The sequence below is a fragment of the Leucoraja erinacea genome, chromosome 25 (genome assembly GCF_028641065.1).
Source record: "Leucoraja erinacea ecotype New England chromosome 25, Leri_hhj_1, whole genome shotgun sequence".
NCBI lineage: Eukaryota > Metazoa > Chordata > Chondrichthyes > Rajiformes > Rajidae > Leucoraja > Leucoraja erinaceus.
In genome coordinates this window covers 31,026,607-31,049,772 of record NC_073401.1, presented here as the reverse complement: position 1 = coordinate 31,049,772, position 23,166 = coordinate 31,026,607, and the positions used below count along the sequence as shown (strand labels likewise).

At 45.1% G+C, this 23,166-nt stretch overlaps 1 protein-coding gene across 1 annotated transcript in view; it reads left to right on the top strand.

Moving 5' to 3' along the window:
• Positions 1 to 23,166, top strand: part of dnah10 (dynein axonemal heavy chain 10) — a 123,036-nt gene that overhangs the window by 37,234 nt on the left and 62,636 nt on the right. The window contains exons 19-36 of the mRNA XM_055655466.1: positions 333 to 489; positions 955 to 1,434; positions 2,167 to 2,325; positions 3,616 to 3,732; positions 5,340 to 5,442; positions 7,176 to 7,354; positions 9,383 to 9,594; positions 10,079 to 10,235; positions 11,002 to 11,235; positions 15,204 to 15,326; positions 16,470 to 16,703; positions 17,190 to 17,413; positions 18,266 to 18,535; positions 19,783 to 19,966; positions 20,968 to 21,040; positions 21,147 to 21,223; positions 21,495 to 21,647; positions 22,606 to 22,794. Of these exons, the coding sequence (XP_055511441.1) occupies positions 333 to 489; positions 955 to 1,434; positions 2,167 to 2,325; positions 3,616 to 3,732; positions 5,340 to 5,442; positions 7,176 to 7,354; positions 9,383 to 9,594; positions 10,079 to 10,235; positions 11,002 to 11,235; positions 15,204 to 15,326; positions 16,470 to 16,703; positions 17,190 to 17,413; positions 18,266 to 18,535; positions 19,783 to 19,966; positions 20,968 to 21,040; positions 21,147 to 21,223; positions 21,495 to 21,647; positions 22,606 to 22,794 (3,325 nt within the window). The remainder of the gene's footprint in view (positions 1 to 332; positions 490 to 954; positions 1,435 to 2,166; positions 2,326 to 3,615; positions 3,733 to 5,339; positions 5,443 to 7,175; positions 7,355 to 9,382; positions 9,595 to 10,078; positions 10,236 to 11,001; positions 11,236 to 15,203; positions 15,327 to 16,469; positions 16,704 to 17,189; positions 17,414 to 18,265; positions 18,536 to 19,782; positions 19,967 to 20,967; positions 21,041 to 21,146; positions 21,224 to 21,494; positions 21,648 to 22,605; positions 22,795 to 23,166) is intronic.

Genomic DNA, 23,166 nt, shown 5'->3' with positions numbered 1-23,166 from the left:
GCACCAGCCTGTTACAGGAAGGTGTGACAGGTGCTGTGCTGTGAGGTGCATTGACAGGTGAAGCTCCTTGCAGCGTGCTGGCCCTAAATATGGATACAGACTCCCCTGTGAGAATCCCACTCCCTGTAGGGGTTGGTCCAGTGCCAAGACGTTCCCCCCCTCCCAAGACGTTCCCCCCCTCCCACGGGCCCACTGTTGGGAGCACCACCTCTACAAATCCATTATCAGAAACATTTGCTTACTACATAAACTCCAACCTCCAATGACAAGTGTTAAGTAAGTGTAATCATGCTGAGCTCACTAGGCTTAATGTCTTGTATTGTTCTCTCTAGAAATCTTCAGCAAATTAATTTTTCTGTTGTTGGAAACTATCCCCTTTTCCAAATTGAAGTTCATCTCTCTGCCCCTGAGATTGTCTTGAAACCCAATGCCTCTGAAGTTTATCAACTGACTCTCCAGAACATAAAAGACTGTGTGGAAACCACAAAGGTCAGTGCAAATGATTGATTGTTTTCACAGAGGAAAAGGTGAGTTTTGAGGGAGGTGTGGGGCTGAGACCCTCTCTCCACCCAAACCCACCAGCTCCCAATATTTATCAATAACTCTCACCTTCACAAATCTTCAGTAACAAACGGGACACCGTGACTTTTTTATACTACATTGTCAACAAATTATTGTTACATGTGAATTACAAAAACAAAAACACGTCATGCCATACAATTGGTGATGACGGAGATTATGTAGGATTACAATGTAACCTTGATCAACTCCTCCAATGGGCCAAGGAATGGCAGATCAATGCAATGATGACATTCTGTCTCCATGATGCTGCATGATCCACTGAGTAATCCCAGCATTTTCTATTGGTATTTCAAATCTTCCAACCAAATGTATTAAAAGTAATGTATGAGTTGTGGTTGCTGTGCATTAAATCCTGTGTTTGATGTGTTGCAGCTGTTTGTACGCTGGATGCATGGGTCTTGCATTGAATGCCTGCCACAGTATGTCGAAGGAGATGATGAGCCAGTTATGTTTAATTTCTACAGTGACATTTCTCAGCATCAGCTGATCATTGAGCTGGCTATTTCCACCAGTCAGAATCTCCAAAAACTTCTTGGTTCTCTGGGAAAGTTTCTGAACAGCTGGAAGAAGTACAGATCGTTATGGAAGATGGACAAGTCTATTGTTGTGGAGAAGTTTGCAGCTAGGAATCCATCTTGTGTCAGTTATGATGAAAAGTTGCAGTTCTACACCAGAATCAGTGAGGAGGTGGCACAACAGCCACTTGTCAGGGATGACCAATGTATTCGCCTCCAGCTGAGACCCTTGGCATTCAGCATCCAAGAAAATGCAAATGCATGGGTACAGTCGCTTGGACAATGCCTGAATGAATCTGCCAAACGGGAATTGTACAGTTTGAGAAACGAACTGGAGGTAACCCTTCATGCAATGGTTGCTTAGAGTAAGAGCATGAGGAACAGAAGCTGCAATGGGCCATTTGGCTGTTTGCGCCTGCTCTACTAGTCAATATGATCATGACTGATCTTCACACACTTTTCTGCACTACCGTATGTCTCTGAGTTTTTTAAGTATTGATCCCTTTTTTGAAAATCATATCTGAGCCTCCATGGTCCTCTTTCAAAGATTGATCACCCTCTGTGATATCCCCTTATCTGTCAGGTTTCTTGCATTAAAATAAATGCTGCTTATTCTCTCACACCTTCCTTGCTCCCTGACTTGCCCCCAACTGTCCTCTCACATTAACTTCTACTTCAGGCTCCATCTGCCACACTATTGCTTTGAGTCCCAGCTGCCAGACTAGTTTAAACCCTCCTGAGTAGCAGTAGCAAATCACCCGACCAGGACACTGATCCCTCTCCATTTCCAATGCAACCCGTCCTTCATGTACAGGTCCCACCTTCTGTGGAGTAGAGCCTTCTACCTGAAGATATCTCTCCTGCACCAGCGCCTTATCCACACATTTATCTATACTTTCATCCTGTTCTTACCTCACTAACGTGACGGGGAGCAATCCTGAGATTACATCGCTAGAAGTCCTGCTTTCCAATTTATTCCTAGCTCACATTTTCACATATTGTAATGACATTACAATTAAAGCCATTGTATATTTATACATTTTGAATCATTTTCTTCTGCCCTTGGCAGGACCTCGCAGTTTCTTTGCAGACAGTTCCAGACACTCTGGAGAATCTGAAGTTTGTACTTAGTACAATTGCCCAAATTCGATCCATGTCTTTAAATGTGGAGCTGCGGTTAAAAGACACTGAGGAGCGATATCGCACCCTAACCATGTACGATATTCATGTAAGTTCACGTTTCAGCTTTGTTCTCTTGCAAATGCTAGGCCTCCGTTTTCTTCATTAATTTGTAACTGCAATCTTTCTTAATGAAGTTAACTTCTACAAAAATTAAGTGACTTTCAAATTCCCAATGACTTCCAAGCATTTGCCTTGCTGATAGTAAACAGAGTAATGGGCCAGTCTGTCCAGTGAATAATGTGGGGAGTCCTGACAAAAGTAGCCTCATGTTGGGTCACATGACATGGATAAAGGCCCTTTAAATCAGTGCATCACCAAAGATGTTTACACCTTCACTCAGCGTTTTGAACGGAGCAATCACGGTCCGACACCGATTTACCGCACAGTGACCCTTCCTACCCTCGTGTTAAATACAAATGGCTGGTCGACAAAAACAACTCATGGGATCCAAAGGACAAAAACAGAAAATGCTGGAAACACTCTGCAGGTCAGGCAGCAACTGTGTTAATGAGGAGAGTTCATCTTTCTGGTTGAAGTCACAATTGGAATATTGAGAAAAGAAGTGATGAGAGTTAGATGGGGCAAAAGGAATAGCGATTACCATGGAGTAGCACTGCCATTAAAAAGTATTCCACAGGTGTCGACTACAAATCTGTCTCCTTTACGAATACCCCTGATGTGTTCACCTCTACCCTCTGGCTCCACACACGATTGCCCCAATTATCCCCTACTCTTACCCTGAACATTATTTTGCCCTCAAGATATTTATAAATCACCTTTGGATTTGTCATCATCCTGTCAGTGATATTTCATGCCCTCTCTTGTCTGGCTTTGGCATGCTGCCAGTCGTGGGAGAGGAGAGGATCGGTGGAGTCAATGGTCGTGGCCCACAGGCGGCCGGAGTGCAGATGAGGGTTGATGACCGTGGACAAGGAAGCTGTGTGTGGGGGGGGCGTGGACCAACTGTAATGGTGTGGGGTAGCAGTGGCAGCGTCTGGCGTGGAAGTGGTGATGAGGACAAGGGTGAACTGTATATGAAGTCTTGGTTTCTTATCTCTAAAATGCTCTCCCACTCCCTCCATTTGACCGACTACATTCACGGAGGCAGTGTCCAGTCATGTTCCTTTGGTCTATCCACACACTCGGTCAAATAGCATTCCTGAACATTCTTCAAAAATTCTGTTCACTGAGCCTTATATGAAGGTAATCCCAGTTAATAATCAGGAAATTGAAATACCCAGTTTTATAAAGCTACTTTATGACGGTCTGATTATAACACAATATTATTTTTGCAACTCCCTGCTCATGTCAATGTATTTCTTTATTTTCTTTTCAGACAACATATGAAGAGAAAGAATTGCAGGACAATATTAAAGTAATTTGGGAAAATCTGTTTGAGGAGTCAAGTACTATTGATCACAGCTTGGGTACTGTAAAAAAGAAGTTCACTAAGGTAATAGATATCTTAAACTATTGTTTACCTGTAGATTGTTACCGTGATTCACTGCGGCAGTGTTTATCGTGGCAGCGTTCACCAGTGCAACGTTCACCACAGTTTTAGCACCATCCCCTTTCTTCCCACCGTATTCACTTCCTCTCGTGGGGAACTACACTGAAACTATAAACTCGAGTGATTCTATCGCTCTGCGGGTCATTGTAACCACTTGCATAGAAACATCAACAATAGGTGTAGGAGTAGGCCATTCGGCCCTTCAAGCCAGCACCGCCATTCAATATGATCATTGCTGATCATCCAAAATCAGTATTCCATTCCTGCTTTCTACCCATATCCCTTGATTCCTTAAGACCTAAGAGTTAAATCTAACTCTCTCTTGTAAACATACAGTGAATTGGCCTCCACTGCCTTCTGTGGCAGAGAACTCCACAAATTCACAACTTTTTGGGTGAAAAAGTTTTTCCTTATCACAGTCCTAAATGGCGTACCCCTTAATCTTAAACTGTGACTGCTGGTTCTGAACTTCCCCAACATCGAGAACATTTTTCCTGCATCTAGCCTGTCCAATCACCTAAGAATTGTATGCTTCTATAAGATGCCCTCTCATCCTTCTAAATTCCAGTGCATACAAGCCCAGTCGATCCATTCTTTCATCATATGACAGTCCCGCCATCCCGGGGATCAATCTGAACCTACGCTGTATTCCCTCAATAGCAAGAATGTGCCTCCTCAAATTAGGAGACCAAAACTGCACACAATACTCCAGGTGCGGTCTCACCAGGGCCCTGTACAACTGCAGTAGGACCTCCTTGCTCCTATACTCATCCTCTCACTTTGAAGGCCAATATGCCATTCGCTTTCTTCACTGCCTGCTGTACCTGCATGTTTACTTTCAGTGACTGATGTACAAGCACACCCAGGTCTCGTTGCACCTACCCTTCTCCTAAACTGACACCATTCAGATAATCAATTCAGAACTTCAAATAGCCCTTGCTTTCCCTCTTTCTCCGTCCTCTTCCTTTTCCCAGTTCTCCCACCAGTCTTATTGTCTCCTACATCTTACATTCTATCTCTGTCCCGCCCACTGCACTGACATCAGTCTGAAAAAGGGTCTTAACCCGAAATGTCTCCCTTTCCTTCTCTCCAGAGATGCTACCTGTCCCGCTGACTTACTTCAGCATGTTGTGTCTACCTACCATTCAGATAATAATCTGCCTTGTTCTTGCCACCAAAGTGGATAACCTCACAATTATCCACACTATACTGCATCTACCATGCATCTGCCCACTCATCCAACCTATCTAATTTCACTAGGTGAATGTCACGTTGTTCTTGATCATTTAAAAATGAATAGTTGGCAAGGTCAGCATCCATCGCTCGTTCCCTGGAGGTGTGGGAAACAATGAACAGCAGCAATAGTTACTCAATCATTTTAGCTGTTGTGTATTTGTCAAGAATTCATGCCACTTTAGGTTTCATTGTCTTTGGTCTTTCTAATTGAGAAATGCTTTTGTTTATTTACCTGTTATATGCTCTACACTTGAACATTAGTGTTAGCTTGAACTAATAAAAATATGTCAAATAATTCTCTTGTGTGTTTTCAGACCACCAAACATGAGACGAAGGACTTTGCAGAGGCCCTTGCAGCTTTTGCAACAAAATTCCGTTTGCATGGGCCGGGCTCCGTGGGTGACGAACTCGATTCAGGTTGGAAATCACCATCCTTTCTTTCATATGTCCACCTTGCACAATCATTCACCTTCTGTCAACCGCTATCATTTGTTATTTGCCATGTGTGAAAAGAATGTTAGGAACATCAAGAATAGGGGCAGGGGAAGGCCATGCCTCGGACTTATATCACCAAGTCCGTCTCCTCTCCCCACCCCCGTCCCCATCCCCGCTCCCCATCCCCGCTCCCCCCCCCGACCCGCCCCAACCTGTCCAGTCCCCCCCCCCGTCCCAAATCCTTGATGATGTGGAGTCTGATGTGGAGTCTATGGGGGAATCGTTGTGCCAGAGACCTGGTCACGGAGCAGAAACAACCATTGACTCTCTCTCCATTCACACCAACTGATACCCTCGGTACTCTACCACCTTTGATCATAGGACAGCACAAGAATAGAGCCTCCGGCCCATAATGTCTGTGCTGAACATGATGCCAAGACCAACTCTTATTTGCCTGCACATGATCCATATCCCTCCATTCCCTGCATATCTATGTACCTATCTAAAAAGCCTCTTAAACGCCATTATTCACCACCACCACCACTGGCAACACGTTCCAGGTTTCAATAACTTATCTTGCACATCTCCTTTAAACTTTGTCCCTCTCACCTTAAAGCTGTGCCCTCTAGTATTTAATATCTCTATCCTAAGAAAAAGGCTCTGATTGTCTACCCTATCTACGCCTCCCATAATTTTATAAACTTCTATCGGCCTCCCCTCAATCTCTGATGTTGCAGAGAAAACAACCCAAGTGTGTCGATCGTTAGTACCAATCATCCCTAATCCAGGCAGTGTTCTGGTAAAAGCACCATCCTGTTCAGAAATTAGCTTCCCAGCATTCTAACTGGCTCCTAAAGTTTGAAAGCTCACCTTAATGAGTATAGTCGAACACATATCAAGATACAACACAGGTTTATTAATTCTACTTACAGCAAGGATCTGCAGGAGATTACATTTCCTAGCAGCTACTCATACTAACTAGCGTAGGCAAGCTCTTGATAATATAAAGCACATACTAGGCGGAGTCACTACTAACAAGCACTATAATTGGCTCGTATGAAATAGCCAATCTACACTCACTGTCCAGTTGATTGTCTATTTGATGGTGCAAATTTCCACGTCCTAACATTGTGATTAACGAGAGTTTTCACCAGCATGCTCATTTTTGAAAATTCACTTCAGAAAATGTTCGGGCAACTTGCAATGTAATGTTGTCCACGAGGACAATCCACACATCAAGCATAACATCAAGCCACTTCATATAACAGTGCCTCAGGAAATGGCACCTTCTCGAACCCATTATTACCACCTGACTTCCTGAATACGGGTGTGATTGAGAACAACAATGCACTTTGGGTAATTTTCAAAGCATTTGTCTTCTGTTACCAAGAAAAATTTGAAGGTGGGTGATACAGTTCAGTTTGTTGGGATGACAGGAGTTTCCCAGAGAGGGGCGGCCCATGCTGTACATAAAGGGGCTGTCCCACTTGGGTGACCTAATTGGCGAGTTTAGAAAAAATGACACGTTGAAGACCTCCTTCGACTATGTAGAAGACCTCCTTCGACCTCCATCCTGGCTGCCATGCTGCACGTCACGCTGACCTCTCCCTCCCCCTCTTCACTTCCCACTCTATCTATCTTATTTCACTTTATTCAGCTTCCCTCTCCAGCCAAAAAGCTGCCTGTAAAACTGCCTCATTTATGATTAATTGCAGGACTTGAAATTTTGGGCAAATTTGAAAATGAATTGGAAGAATTTGAGAGAAAGCGTCAAGAGCTAGCAAATGCGGAGAAGCTTTTTGACCTGTCGATCACGATGCACCCAGAGCTACTGTCACTTCAGAAAGAAATGAAAGGCTTGAGGCAGATCTATGACATTTACAAGGCACAGCGGGTATGTTTGACACCACTTCATACATTTTTATACCGTATTGCAAACATGCGAAATAGGTGCCGGAGTAGGCCAATTGGCCCTTCCAGCCAGCACCGTCATTCAATATGATCACAGCTGATCATCCAAAATCTGTACCCCATTCCTGATTTCTCCCCATATCCCTTGATTCCATTACCCCTAAGAGCTATATCTAACTCTCTTGAAAACGTCCAGTGAATTGGCCTCCACTGCCCTCTGTGGCAGAGAATTCCACAGATTCACAACTCTCTGGCTGAAAAAGTTTTTCCTTATCTCAGTCCTAAATGGCCTACCTCTTATTCTTAAACTGTGTGACCCTTGGTTCTGGACTCCCCCAACATCGGGAACATTTCTCCTGCATCTAGCATGTTCAATCCCTTAAGAATTTTATATGTTTCTATAAGATCCCCTTTCATCATAACCATAACGATAATCATACTTTATTAGCCAAGGAATTATACAAGGAATTTCATTTGCCATACAGTCATACCAATAAAAATTAACGGAACACACAAAATACATTTTAACATAAACATCCACCACAGTGACTCCTCCACATTCCTCACTGTGATGGAAGGCAAAAAAAAGTTCAATCTCTTCCCTTCTTTGTTCAAATACAAATACTGTTGGGGGCCTCGAGTCCTCCGTTGATGGGACAATCTTGACTACCGCAGCCGGTGGCGTTTGGGCCCTCGCGTCAGGGCGATCAAGCTCCTGCATCGGGGGGATCTCAGCTCCTCTGCGCCGGGCGATCAGACCCCGGGTGGGGGCTGGTTGAACCTTCTGCGTGGTTTGGAGCTTCTAAATTCTAAATTCCAGTGAATACAAGCCCAGTCAACCCATTCTTTCATCATATGTATTTAGAGTATCTACTCTCTCAGGGGAAGGATGTAATGATTGTACAATCTTACATTAAAGATTGCGGAGTCAGGGGATATGGGGAGAAGGCAGGAACGAGGTAATGATTGTGGATGATCACAGTGAATGGAGATGCTGGCTCAAAGGGCCGAATGGCCTACTCCTACACCTGCTGTCTATTGCTGGCAACAACTCTTCCTGTTTGATAACCATCAATGCAGGAGCACCTCACGGCTGTGTTCCCTGCTCTACTCTACTCTACACTACACTGTACACGTGACTGTAGCCAGACATCGCTCCAACGCCATTGAAGATAACATGGTGTGGGGAGAAGCAAGGACGGGTGACGGGCAACAATTAGTCCAAGTATGGGAGGGAGAATGGAAACAACGTTCGCTGGGTAGGAACCTGAAGACAGCAGCTTAAGTTGCTGGGCATGTCCTGGCCCAGCACATTGATGCAATGGCAATGGCAAACCAAACTGATCAACAGGTAGAGAGCATACGGACTGGCCCAGCACATTGATGCTTATCAAAAGTTGTGGATGTCCACAGGTAAAGCACTGGACGTGTCACAGCCTGATCTAAATGCCATCAAAGCTGCTTGTACCTGAACTGTGTCTCAGTATCTCATGTTATCCAGAGCTCCAGCCAACCCTCCCAGGCAGTGCGTTCCATGTACACACTCTGGCAGTGTGTTCCATGTATACACCACTCTATGTGAAAAGATCCTGAATTCCGATATGATATTCATGATTCTCTGAGATGTTTTTTTTAAGTTTGGATCTTTGACTAGGCTTTTGTTCCCAGCCCCAATGCCTCCTTAACTGATCCATGCATGGTTTCCTTTCTTGCATAATTCAGTTCTGTTACGAATAAGATTGGAAGCCCTGTACTCCTGCAAATACTGTTACTCATACAGCATGGAAACAGGCCCTTCGGCCCAACCTGCCCAGGGCTACCAACATGCCCCATCTACACTAGTCCCACCTGCCTATTTTGGTCCATACCCTTCTAAACCTTTCTTATCCATGTACCTCTGTATCCAAATATTTTTTAAATGCTGTTATAGTTGCTATGGTATCTGTCTGGATAATTGACTCCATAGATTCTTTGTGTAATTCTGACTGTCACCTTATGGCTGCTGTTCTAGGTCGCTAAAGAGGAATGGTCTGAGACCTTGTGGGCGGATTTAAATGTACAGCTGCTTCAGGAAGGAATTGATTCATTTTTGAAGGCCTTCAGAAAGTTACCGAAAGATGTTCGCAACCTCTCTGTCGGCTTCCACTTGGAATCTCAGATGAAAGAATTTAAGGAATCCATCCCCCTGTTGTTGGATTTGAAGCATGAGGCTTTAAGAGAGAGGTTAGTTTCAGAGAAAACTTAAACAAAATGAAGTCAGTTGTGGCTGCTGTTTCCCCATCTCCACACCTCCCCCTTCCCTACCCATCACCCTTCCCTTCACCTGCTTTAACATTACTTATTCTGACAGCTACAAGGAGTATTATTGCACAGTACACGAGTCATCTCATTCACCGATCACCCACCAGCTCCTATTATACAGGCCATCCCCCGACTCACCCCTCACTGGCCAAACTGGCCATCTCCCTCTACACCCTCAGTCCTGATGGTGGTCCTGATGCAAGGTCTTGATCTAAAACATCAACCACCCCTCTGCCTCCACAGATGCTGCCTAACACACTAAATATGGCAGATCTTATTTTTGCTCCATGATTATAGGCTGTGTACTCCCTTGTGATTGCACTATGTTCTGCTTACTCCATTGTGGTCTGAGGATTAAAGTAGCTTGATGAAAGATTAATTCTTACAAAAATCATTCATTTTATAGGCATTGGAGGACATTAATGGCCCGGACAGGCACAGAATTTGAGATGCGAGCTGATACATTTACACTGGAGAATATGTTTGCTATGCAACTGCACAAATATATTGAAGTCATTGGTGATATTGTTACTGCTGCGGTTAAAGAACTTAGTATCGAGAAGGTAAGGGGAACTTTGGAAACTAATGAGTTAGTTGAAATCGGCTTGCACTCAGGAGGCTGAAGATACTGAAAGGAATATGGGCAGTGATGACAGGATTGGAGAGCAACCAGGGTTGTGATGGTGAAATGCAGCTCTGAGGATATCTGTCTGATTAGATTATGTAGTCTTTGCTTCCGGTCTGCCAACCAATTTTCTATCCATGTCACCACCCTACCCCCAATACCATGTGTTCTAATTTTAGTCACCAGTCTCCCGTGCGGGACCTTATCAAAGGCTTTCTGAAAGTCCAGATACACTACATCCATTGGCACCCCTTCATACATTTTACTTGTCACATCCTCAAAAAATTCCAGAAGATTAGTCAAGCATGATTTCCCTTTCATAAATCCATATTAACTTGGACTAATCCTTTTACTGCTATCCAAATGCCCCATTATTACCTCTTTTATAATTGACTCCAGCATCTTTCCCACCACCAGTCAGGCTAACTGGTCTGTAATTCCCAGTTTTCTCTCTCGCTCCTTTCTTGAAAAGTGGGATAACATTAGCTATCCTCCAATCCACAGGAACAGATCCTGAATCTATTGAACATTGGAAAATGATCACCAATGCGTCCACTATTTCTAGAGCCACCTCTCTGAGGACCCTGGGATGCAGATCATCAGGCCCAGGGGATTTATCATCCTTCAGCCCCATTAGCCTACCCAATACTATTTCTTGCTTAATGAAAATTAACGGCAGATATCTTTGTGCATTTTGTACATAGGGTGTCAAGGAGGTTGTGGACACCTGGGAAAGCATGAAATTTACTGTGCAGAAGTACTACAAAGGAACTCAGGATCGAGGCTACATTCTGGGATCTGTAGACGAGATCTTACAGATATTGGATGATAATGCTATGAATCTGCAGAGCATGGCTGGAAGCAGATTTGTCGGGCCCTTTCTCACCACCGTGCAGGAGTGGGAGAAAAGCCTGTCCTTAATCGGTGAAGTGATTGCAGTAAGTAACCACAGCCAAGAACATGTGTTGTACCAGAGCCACCTGAACCAGAGCCACCTGTACAGTCTATGTCTGTGGCAGAACCACCTGTATAGTCTATGCTGGAATTCTAATATGAAGAGAACCTTGGAAGAATCATATGGGGGAGAGAAAACCGGAGTTGTGGTTAATGATTGATTGCTGATTTAAAGCCAGCATGACTTTTCACTGCCTTGTGTGGGTGTTGTGCAAGCCCCACTTTGGCTGTGGCAGTCAGCTGTAATGTTGCAGCACTCTATGTTTCTTGTGTTCTCTCGTATCAATAAGATTCCCTTGGACCAGATGGAAACAACAGCCTTTTTCTGGGCTGTATAACTGACTCAGTACAACTCTAGTCGTCAGCTCTCTGTGGTTGAGCGTGTACGAGCCGCTACAATGTGTCCTTCCAAAATGATAGCACATTCAAATGACAAACAAATAAATATAGCACATCTCTAAATGACAAATAAAGTTTCAAATACACGACTGGTGGTAGGAAACTAGGTGCAGGAGTAGGCCATTCGGCCCTTCGAGCCTGTGATTTTTTTGGCTGATCATCCAACTTTCATTTTGTGATCCCCCCAAGGGCACGTATCTTAAATATAGCCCTGTGAATATTTAACATGCTGTGAAAAAAATCTCCTCATCTCGGTTTTATCCCCCTTAAATCCCCCGTATCCCTGAAACTCGTCAAGAACAAAACCTGCACATATTTTTAAAATATGAGAAAAACCTCAAATTTTCCGAATAGTAATCGTCCAATCAAAGCACATTTGACATTGTGTCAGACGCCAATTGACCAATCACGCGCGTTATTTCATGGTAGCTAGGCATAGCACTCTGGGATCATGGCTGCCTCCTAATTACATCAAAACAATAGAACGGTTTTGAAGGAATAAAGGTGATGCAAACCTTGCTGATGATTTTGTTTTACAATTGATTTATCTTTGTAAAGTTATGATGTGAACTGTTAAATAAAAATGATAAATCAAAATGTAGAGGTAGGGTTAGGATTAGCGTCAGTCGGTCGGTCTGTCGGTAGGCCGGTGTTCGAGCGAGCGGGCTGACTGACTGAGCCAACGCTGAAGGTGGCCCGGACGGCGTGCAGGGCAGTTCTGCTCCCCACCATCATCCCCATGATGATCGAGTAGGGCATGCTGGCCGAGGTGGACGCACAGAGCAGCCACACATACGGAGCCCACAGCAGGTCCCAAAGTGGCTCCAGCTCCAGCCGTGGGCAGTTCTGGTAGGGGGGGCGAGTTAGGGTTAGGGTTTAGGATTTTCCTCTCTGGGAGATGCCTTAGCCTTCCCCCAGCCTGGCACTGCCCCTGTCCCACTATGGCTTTACCCCCACTCTGCACACTGGCAGTCAGTGGGGTTCAATAAACAGGGGAACCCACTGGAACTGCCCTCACCCATTAATTAGGTGGGTTCAGTAGCTGGTGAAACCCGGGATCTCTGCGGCAGTCTCACTCAAGATACATACTCACAATTATATTCATTATATTATTTTTATATAATACTAGACCAAGTGCAGACCTGTTGGGTCTGTTCCCGCAACACGTGGTTGCAAGGGGAGGAGGCGGCCTGACGTCATCGTGCAATGCCACGCTCTAGGCGTACGCCGTCAAAACGCTGCCTATGACGTCGAGACGCTGCGTACGACGTCGAGACGCTGCGTACGCCCTCAATGTGCCTGCGGGCCGACAGGCCGTTGACGCAGGGGATTTTCGGACTCTGCGAGCCGCCAGCGCGGACGGCGAAAAGCAGTGGGGGGGGGACCAGGCGATCTTTGGCTTCGGCCAGATTGACAGAGCCGGGCCGGGGGGGGGGGGGGGGGCAGTGGAGGAAGCAAAATCGCTACCGAAATGGTAGAAATCTCTGCGTTTTTGGACGAGAGCCGGGCGGCAGCAGCAGCCGTTATGGTCGCGCGGGGCATGGGATCAGAAGGTGCCCAGCGTGAGGCGAAAAAAAATTAGTGAGTGGGGGGGGGGGGGGGGGGGGGGGGGGGGGAGGATTTTATGAAAAATGTACAGAAAAATGACTAAATTTAATAAGCGAATGTAAAAGTGAAATCGCTAGCGAAATGGTAAAAATCTCGGCATTTTAATGTCTAGTTTTGGCGGCGTAATGAATCAAAGGCCAAAAATATGACATACACACACACAGAGTTTTAATAATATACTAGACTAAGTGGGACCTGTTGGGTCCCAGCATCACACGGGAGGGCTGGTCACCAACGCAATATTTCACCTCTCCACCAATTCCAATATTGCTCGCCAGTGGGGGGGGGGGGCTTTCTGTTGCACTAGTATGGGTGTTGCGGGCCGAAGGTACTGTTTTCCAGAGGGCTAGTATAGACATTGTGGGCCGAATGGATTCTTGGGCTGGCAGCCAACTGTTGCAACAATTTTAAAAGCCAAGTCGAGGCAAACAATTCGGCTGCAGCCATCCAACAACCAAAATTCATTTTGTGAACACAAACTTTATATAAAAAGGCAAACAATTTGGCAGCAACCATATCGAGGGGACTCACCGTGGAGTAGACTTGCGTTCAGTGTTATTCACAGCTCAGAGAGCAGTGACCCTCTCGCTTCCTGGGTCTGGCAGAGACTGAGTGAGGCACGACACTTCCGGGTTTTATAGTCCCTCCCCCCCTCCTGACAACGGGGGCAGCAGAGTGAATGTGGATTTTTAAAATTAAACATTAATATCTCTCTGATTGTTCATCGATGGGAAAAATCCTCTGGTCCTGGAAGGCGGAGGGGGGCTCTGAGCGAGGTGGTCAAAAATGACGGCCGTAGGTGGCGGCATTCTCTCAGAAATCGCAGCACAGTGGGCCAAAAGCGGTCAAGATCAGACTTTTAGTAATATAGATAGATGGATAGATAGATAATTATATATAATTATATATAACATTCACGTCATATATATAGTAATGATGTAAGGATTTGAGTATAGGAGCAGGGAGGTTCTACTGCAGTTGTATAGGGTCTTGGTGAGACCACACCTGGAGTATTGCGTACAGTTTTGGTCTCCAAATCTGAGGAAGGACATTATTGCCATAGCGGGAGTGCAGAGAAGATTCACCAGACTGATTCCTGGGATGTCAGGACTTTCATATGAAGAAAGACTGGATAGACTTGGCTTATACTCGCTAGAATTTAGGAGATTGAGGGGGGATCTTATAGAAACTTACAAAATTCTTAAGGGGTTGGACAGGCTAGATGCAGGAAGATTGTTCCCGATATTGGGGAAGTCCAGGACAAGGGGTCACAGCTTAAGGATAAGGGGGAAATCCTTTAAGACCGAGATGAGAAAAATATTTTTCACACAGAGAGTGGTGAATCTCTGGAACTCTCTGCCACAGAGGGTAGTTGAGGCCAGTTCATTGGCTATATTTAAGAGGGAGTTAGATGTGGCCCTTGTGGCTAAAGGGACCAGGGGGTATGGAGAGAAGGCAGGTACGGGATACTGAGTCGGATGATCAGCCATGATCATATTGAATGGCGGTGCAGGCTCGAAGGGCCGAATGGCCTACTCCTGCACCTATTTTCTATGTATCTATGGTTTAAATAGACCGCAGCACTGAATTAGACTATGTCTTGCCCCTGGATCCAGATAGTCCGGGTCGAGAGAGCGAGACTGACGATTTGCGCAACTAACTCTCCCTCACATAGAGTAATATGAGCATTGAACATTAGATGACGCTTACTTTTTCGATCTAATTTTCTAATTAGCTTAATTAATTAGTGTGCAGCTTTTGACACTGACGAGTTATGAATTCCAGCTCAATTATATTTTCTCTAAATCTGTGCCAATTTTCAAGTAGATACCAGATATGGGTTACGAAAGTTAAATTCTAGACACATTTTCGATGCTCGGCCCACAGCCTATGTATGAGTGATGTTTAGATCTTGTAACTGACCTAAACCGTTATTGTTTCCCAGGTTTGGTTGGTGGTGCAAAGAAAATGGATGTATTTGGAGAGTATCTTCATTGGTGGTGATATCCGATCGCAGCTGCCCGAGGAAGCAAAGAAGTTTGATAACATTGACAGAATATTCAAAAAGGTGCTGACCTGAAACTGAATACTGAGATAAAATTACAAAACTATTTTATTTTTTTAGCATTGTGATCTTGCGTGCCGGCTCCTTGTCAAATCAGACAGTCTGTAGCCAAGCTCATGGTTAGCACCAGCCCGCAGCCTCTGCTGCTTCTCTAACCTTCCAACTGTGTCTGTGACACTTCCCCTCACCTCTGGCAACTTCTGGTTTTGTTTAAACCGTCTCATCAAACCATGAATGATCACTGCCTTGGTTCTGATTCTTGCCGTTACCCTAATTTGGAAACTTTCATCAATTCTTGCTTCAATTTTCCATCTTCACTTCACCTGTCCATTCCTGACTCTTCAGAGATTAGCCCCTCATTAATAAGTAAAATCCTTGTTCTTCATAGTTGACCATCTTCTGAAGATAACTTAATTTCAAACAGCTGCACGATTAAAATAATAATAATAATAATAATACATTTTATTTATGGGCGCCTTTCAAGAGACTCAAGGACACCTTACAAAAAATTAGCAGGTAGAGGAAAAACATGTAAGGGGAATGAAATAAATAGTAGAGACATGACTAGTACACAAAGTAAATACAGAATTCAATACAAAATACAAATGATCTATCACAAACTTTCCTTTCTCAATCGTGCATATTGCTTGTGATCACGTCCACGTCTCCTTGTTGTTATCCAGCTCCCAGGTTAGGATGCCGTGCTGTGCCGTACCGTGCTGTGCCATACCTCACCTTGCTGTGCTGTGCCTTACCGTGTACTGTGCTGTGCCTTACGGTGCTGCACTGTGCTGTACCGTTCTGTGCTGTACTGTACCACACTGCTGTGCTAGGCTGTACTGTACCAGACTGCTGTGCTAGGCTGTACTGTACCAGACTGCTGTGCTAGGCTGTACTGTGCTGTACTATAGTGTACTGTGCTCTTCGGTGCTGTACTATACTGTACTGTGCCACACCACCAGTGGTTCAATCTCTGCCATTGACCATTGCTGCCGACAGATCTATCACTACCTTCGTGCCTTCACTTACCTTGGATTCAAGCCAAGCAACAGCATGTCTTTAAGGTTTACAATGTTTATTATTATTAATAATAATTGGTTCTTTGAAAAGATTGATCATTTTTTTGCTCCTTCCTACTATTTTTAGATCATGTCTGAAACTGTGAAAGATCCCGTCATAAGCAAATGTTGTCAGGCTTCTAATCGTCTAACAAATCTCAAGAACCTGTGTGAAGGGCTGGAGAAATGCCAGAAGAGCCTCAATGACTATCTCAACTCCAAGCGGAATGCCTTTCCAAGGTTTTTCTTCATTTCTGATGATGAGTTGTTGAGTATTCTGGGGAGCAGTGATCCTGAAGCTGTCCAGGAACACATGATAAAGGTGATCTCTCTATTTATTGTGAGCTGTTTGCCAGCAGAGTTTCTCTCAGTTCAGGCCAGATATTTACCAGTGATTTCCGTAAATACAGGGTACTTGGAGATTCTGAATGAATTTGAGCGAGATGTTGAGGAGTGTGATCGATTGTAATACATGAGGTGTGTAGGTCAGCCACTCTGAATTGTAGCTCTCATTGCCGGATCCTGGAGAAGTTAGCTGCCCTGGGATTGAGTGTGTTGTGTTCAAATATCATCTTGCGCTTGTGTTCTCCACTGAAGAATTCATTTGCTGAGAAATTAATAGCAGGGGGTCCCAGGAAGCTTTGGTTACCTCAGCTACTTCCACTGATCAAGGTGGTCTGACTGGGACGCCCAACTCTCTTACAGCTCTTATTGCTGTTAACGTGGAAATAACTAAAGTCCCATGATGACTACTGTGACCGTGGCTTAGAATTAGTTGTGGGAACTACCTGAGTATTTACTATTTCAGATGTATGATAACATTGCGTCGCTGAGGTTCCAATTGGGCAACGAGAATGAGACGTTGGCAGGGGCGATGATATCAGCTGAAGGGGAGGTGATGGAGTTCAGGCAGATGATCCCAGCGGAGGGACGGGTTGAAGACTGGATGACTGCAGTGCTGGGTGAAATGAGAAGAACTAATCGTCTCATTACAAAAGAAGCAATTTTCCGATATTGTGAGACCTTGACCAGGTGAGCAGAGCTAACGGCTGCGTTTCTGTCATTTTCACCCGCTTGCTGAATAGAAAGATAATGATGAGAGTTAAATAGCACACAGACATTAGCCCTGGTTTTATAAATCTCCAGCTGTGGTTAGTGGAGATTGTTCCTCAGGCAAGTCCGAACTGTTTCCGTACATGCAGTCTTGAACTTCACAGTTTGCTGGGTTTGTCAAAGTGCAGAGTGTTCACGCTTAGCCACATTATGTTCAGAGTTCAGAATCCACATTGAGCAGTATCCAGTGCAAATGCAGGGCTGCTGGAGAATAAAACTCCCCTTTGTTCTGTATGCTGTAAACATACAGCCCCCACGGTTGTTTTAGGGTAGTTACCACATCTTCATTGTGTCAGAAGGACATTGCAGAATCTTAGCATGTGACAATTATAAAAAACTGTTTCCTCCAAAGCTGTGAAACTCCAAAGTGCATGAATTAGCAAAGTCACTAAGTGAACATTGCAAACCCTTGCAGAGACACATTGATGTGAATCAATACGTTACATGATTTCACAGCTAAGTGGATATGCAGAACAGTAGCTGACTACTGCAGACAAAGTTGAAGCAACTACCCCCCCCCCCCCCCCCCCCCCCTCCCCCCTTCACATCCAGACTTTCTATTAGCTGCTGATTGTCCTCTGCCCAATGTTATGCTTCCATTTTCTAACTCTTCTTGCCTCTTGGTCCTAACCAGCTACCCCTCCCACAATATTATATGAGTGCATTTGGGTTGCTAATGATATTTTAGTCAGTATTTTTATTTGCTGCCATAGCAACAAAGTTGACCAAATATTCTGTGAAGAGTAATGAAGTGTGTCCTTGATTCTCCAGAAACGATTGGATGTTGGTTAATCAGGGCATGGTTGTCCTGGCAGCCACACAGGTTTGGTGGACGTGGGAGGTTGAAGATGTGTTTCAGAGGGTGAAGAAAGGAGACAAACAGGGCATGAAGAATTATGCTAAGAAGATGCACCAACAGATTGATGACCTTGTTACCCGCATCACACAGCCGCTCAGTAACAATGATCGGAAAAAGTATAATACAGTGCTTATTATTGACGTACACGCCAGAGATATTGTGGATACATTTGTCCGAGACAGGTGAGGTGCTTCTTGGTATTTGAGACTATTTAGTTATCAGTAGCTACATGTGCCGTTCCAGCTGATGAAATTGGAGACTGCAGGACTGATTCTCTCTGCCTCCACTCCACTGACAGAGACTGTTCATCAACTGGACCCTTGCTCACTCGTTGGAGCTGAGGTAGGTAGGTCTGCTGCTGGAATATGAGTGAGGATTGGGTCAGAGACAGCAGTCGAATCCACAGTCCCCCCTCTAGCATAGGTTGGTACCAATGGGTACTGCCCCCCCCCCCCATTATTACTAGCCAAGGCTTCAGTCCAGTTAGGAAGGTCCACTGCTGGAATACGAGTAAGCATGGGGTCAGAGACAGCAGTCGAATCCACAGTCCCCTCTCTAGCATAGGTGGGTACCAATGGTGTGCCACGTTAGTAACTCTCTCCACATTGCAAACCAGTTTGCTGTTTTATTGTTCCCATTGTGATTCTCCTTGCCATAGTTGAACATGTCGATAAAATTACCAAATCTCTCCCACAATCTCGCCCATTCAACCAAATCATTTATTTGGCATTATATGTTGCACTCATCTCATGATTTATTTGCAGATGAATTCATACTTTGTTCGAAGATGAGGCTTTTTTCAAACTGATTTTGTTTATTTAAGGTTATATAAGTCGAGCTTGTTCTAGACTGAGAACGTTGCAAGGTCAAAGATTGGTGGATGATGAGTACACTGGTCTTGGCTAGACCATGGTCAAACAATCACAGTCCTCTAGCCCAGCGGGCCATGTTGATCATCTACTACCCACTGTATTAGTCCCATGCACCAGCAGTGGTTGATAGCTGCCTTCGCAATTCAAATGTTCTTCTAGATGGAAGATAGATCAGTACAGCCCAGGATTACATTCCGCTGGCATCCCTCTGCCCACCTGACCAACTCTTCAATATTGTCCTGTCCCCCTCACCATCACCAATACCTGGTGTTATCCAGCGGGCTAATGCTCCCCAGTGTACTAGCCAAGGCTTCAGTCTGGTTAGGAAGGTCCATTGTTGGAATACGAGTGAAGATGGGATCCATAGGTTACAGTGCAGACTCAGGGATGACCATCTCCTGATTGCTCCTGGTTCTCTAGTCCAGCCTTTCCATGGACCAAAAGATATTAAAACAAGAAAAGTACCACAATGATGAGAGGTGTAGATTTAATTATTTCCCACTGCCAGGTATCTTCATTTTACATTGTTAATTCACTCATTATTTTCCTGTTCCTAGTGTAATGGATGCTCGAGAGTTTGAGTGGGAGAGCCAGCTTCGCTTCTACTGGGCGCGGGTGCCAGATGACCTGAGGGTGCATCAGTGCACTGGCCGTTTCGACTATGGCTATGAATACATGGGTTTGAATGGTCGCCTGGTCATCACTCCTCTAACAGATCGTATCTATCTAACCCTCACACAGGTACCAAATGTAACCGTGCTGAAGCCCAATGAACCAGGCGTACTTGTGAAGTTTCCATGGTGCACGGGGCATCATTGTCACAGCTCCTTTGGCCTTGCCACACTGCTGGTTGCTCACAGATCAGTTGCCGGTTCCAGCAGTCTCTAACATGCAGGCTGATGCAAAAGGGGTTGTGGGGAGAAGGCAGGAGAATTGGGTTAGGAGGGAGAGGGAGATCAGCCATGATTGAATGGCGGAGTAGACTGATGGGTCAAATGGCCTAATTCTTCTCCTATCCACAATTAAATGAGCTGTCATCCAGGTACATGATTTCTGTCTGCATGGAGGGGGGTGGGGGAGTGTTCCCATAGACAGAACAATGGAGAATGATGTTGTCAGGGGCACGATATACTCCTTCGAAAATGATGAGATGCATAGACAAGGTTGTCTTTTTGCCAGGTAGAAGCCAAGAGAAGGAAAGAAAGGAGATTTACGAGGACAGTGTTTTTACACAGAGAGTAGAAGGTGCCAGGACAGTGTTGCCAGGGAGATACAAGAGCAACATTTAGACAGACTCTTTCAGCTCTATTTACAACCTCATCTACAGTCCTAGTTATTTGACAGGCAAGGACACTGATTGCAATCAGAATCAAGTGAAACTTAATCACCTCTGTGCATGGTTCCCACAGTAACAGGTAATCATATATCCTGGTGATGATGTTGCTGTTTTGGAAGCAGGATGAGGGGAATGGAGAGACATGAGAATGTAGATGCTGGAGCAAGAAACAATGTGCTGGAGGAACACTGGGGAGAGAGGGGGTGGAGAGAATTGTCCAGGTCTCAGGTCCTGCACCAGGGCTTGTTGCTATTTAGGTAGCAGGACTCCGGTAAAACCTAAGCATATAAAATAACTTCACACCTGAGAGGTTGAAACCCCTCACTGCAGGTGAACAGCAGTCAATGTAAGAGTAGGTTTAGGTTTTGGTGCCACATTACCCACATTAATCCTTGTTGTTATCCAGGCCTTGTCTATGTACCTTGGAGGGGCACCGGCAGGACCAGCTGGAACAGGCAAAACCGAGACAACTGTGTTCGGTGAACGATCCTCAGCCTATGGTAGGGGAGGGGAGCGATCCCGTGAATCTAGAGAAGAATAGGCATTGTGGAGGAGGCATGAGTGTGGAAAATCATTCCTGGGGAGCTTTGATCCTTGGGATGGCCAAGGCTCTGGGACTGCTGTGTGTTGTGACAAATTGTGGAGAAGGCATGGATTACAAAGTAAGGATGTGTAATCATTCCTGAGCAGAAGGGGCTGCAGAATTCCTCCCTGTTTTCCATTCGGGCAACTGTTGCCTTTTCCCTGCATATCCAAGTTCCTATCTAAAAGCCTCTATAACACCTCGATCGTATGTGCCTCCTGGCAGCGTGTTCCAGGCACACACCACTCCATTTAAACTTTCCCCAGAAACTTTGGCCGTGTAGTATTTGACATTCCCAGCCTGCCGGTGCTGAGTGAACGGTAATGTACATCAGTGACTCTCCCCCTTAGGCAATGGGCAATATCCTGTCAGGCCTGGCTCAGTGTGGTGCCTGGGGCTGCTTTGATGAATTTAATCGGATTGAGGCTGCAGTACTGTCAGTTGTGTCTTCACAAATCCAGACCATTCGCAACGCACTCATACATCATCTAACCAAGTTCCAGGTAAGAAATACTCATTCTGAACTGTCTTTTCTCAGACGCTGGTGGGACCCGCTGCGTATTTTCTGTTCTTGGTATCTAGTGTATGCAAAACATTGTCTTTTAACTTTTCTTCATTCTGAAGGATTACTCTTTACCATTTCCAAGAAATAAATACATGACCCATTTTTTGTCTCACTCACTGTCCCAATTTATTTTGCTACGCTAAATCTCTCTTCCTCTCCCCATATCACAATCATAGTCTTTATACTTGTATCTCTCTTTCTCTCAAAGACAAAAGAGGGTGCAGTTACTGGACTCATGAACAAATACCGAGTGCTGGAAGAACTCAGTGGGTCAATCAACATTAATGGAGGCAAAAGGTGTACATTGACATTTTGGATAGAGACCCTGCACCAGGACAGAGAGAGCAAGAGAGATTGTCAGTATGAAGGGGTGGGATAGAGACAGGTAGTGACAGGTGGAACCAAATGGGGAGGGGATGATAGGCAGATGTGAGGGGGGGGGTTAAGAAGAATGAACAAACAAGCAAACCTGGTGGACAGGTGAGTGTGGGAGGAAAACACTGCAGTCGGTGTGGGCTGCCTGTCACTGTGGGCTGTTCATACCACTGGCTTAGATGGGACCCAAGTGCAATGTGCACTATCACACTCTCACACCCTCACACTCTCTCCCTCTCCCTCTCACTCTCCCTCTTCCCCCCCCTGCCTCCTCCCTCTCCCTTCCCCCCTCGCTCCCCTCCCCCTCTCCCTCTCCCTCATGCCCCCTCTTATGATATTATAGTTCTTCAGACTGTCTCATTGCAGATTTCCCTGCCAGTTGGCCTATGGTGCACAACGACTGCTTATTTAGCGTAACTTTGACCATGGGCTCCCTGACTGTTTCATGAATACCCGGCTGTTTTGAATGTGTATACGTGACGTAATAAATGCAGGCAACCTTGCTTTGACTTTTCCTGCAGTTTGAAGGGCAGGAGATTTCCTTGGACAGCCGGATCGGGATTTTTATCACCATGAACCCTGGTTACGCTGGGCGTACAGAGCTGCCAGAATCGGTCAAAGCTCTCTTCAGGCCCGTGGTCGTGATTGTTCCTGACCTGCAGCAGATCTGTGAGATAATGCTGTTCTCAGAGGGGTTTCTGCTGGCAAAGGTAGGCTTGCAGATTCACTGAATGTCTGAATAGAAGTAAGTTCAGCTCACAGAACCATTTATCTTTTTTTTCAGTATCTGCAGATTTTAATTCTGGCAAAATATTTATATAATGTATATAAATATGTATATAGTTATTCTGGATTGTGAATGTTTATCAACATATCTCCCTTGGCATTGCTGTGTTAAGTGGGGAGCACTTTCCTACAAGTACTTCTCTGTGTTTCCGAGTTGCTGCTCTCACGGCTTACACTTAAAATCCAGATGGAACTCCTTCCTGTGCAGTGCCACCTTATTTTGCTGCACAGTCGGGTTTGGTGTAGGGTTGTTAGGTTGCCATTGGAGATCGAGACTCATCTAGAACCTTCCGTGG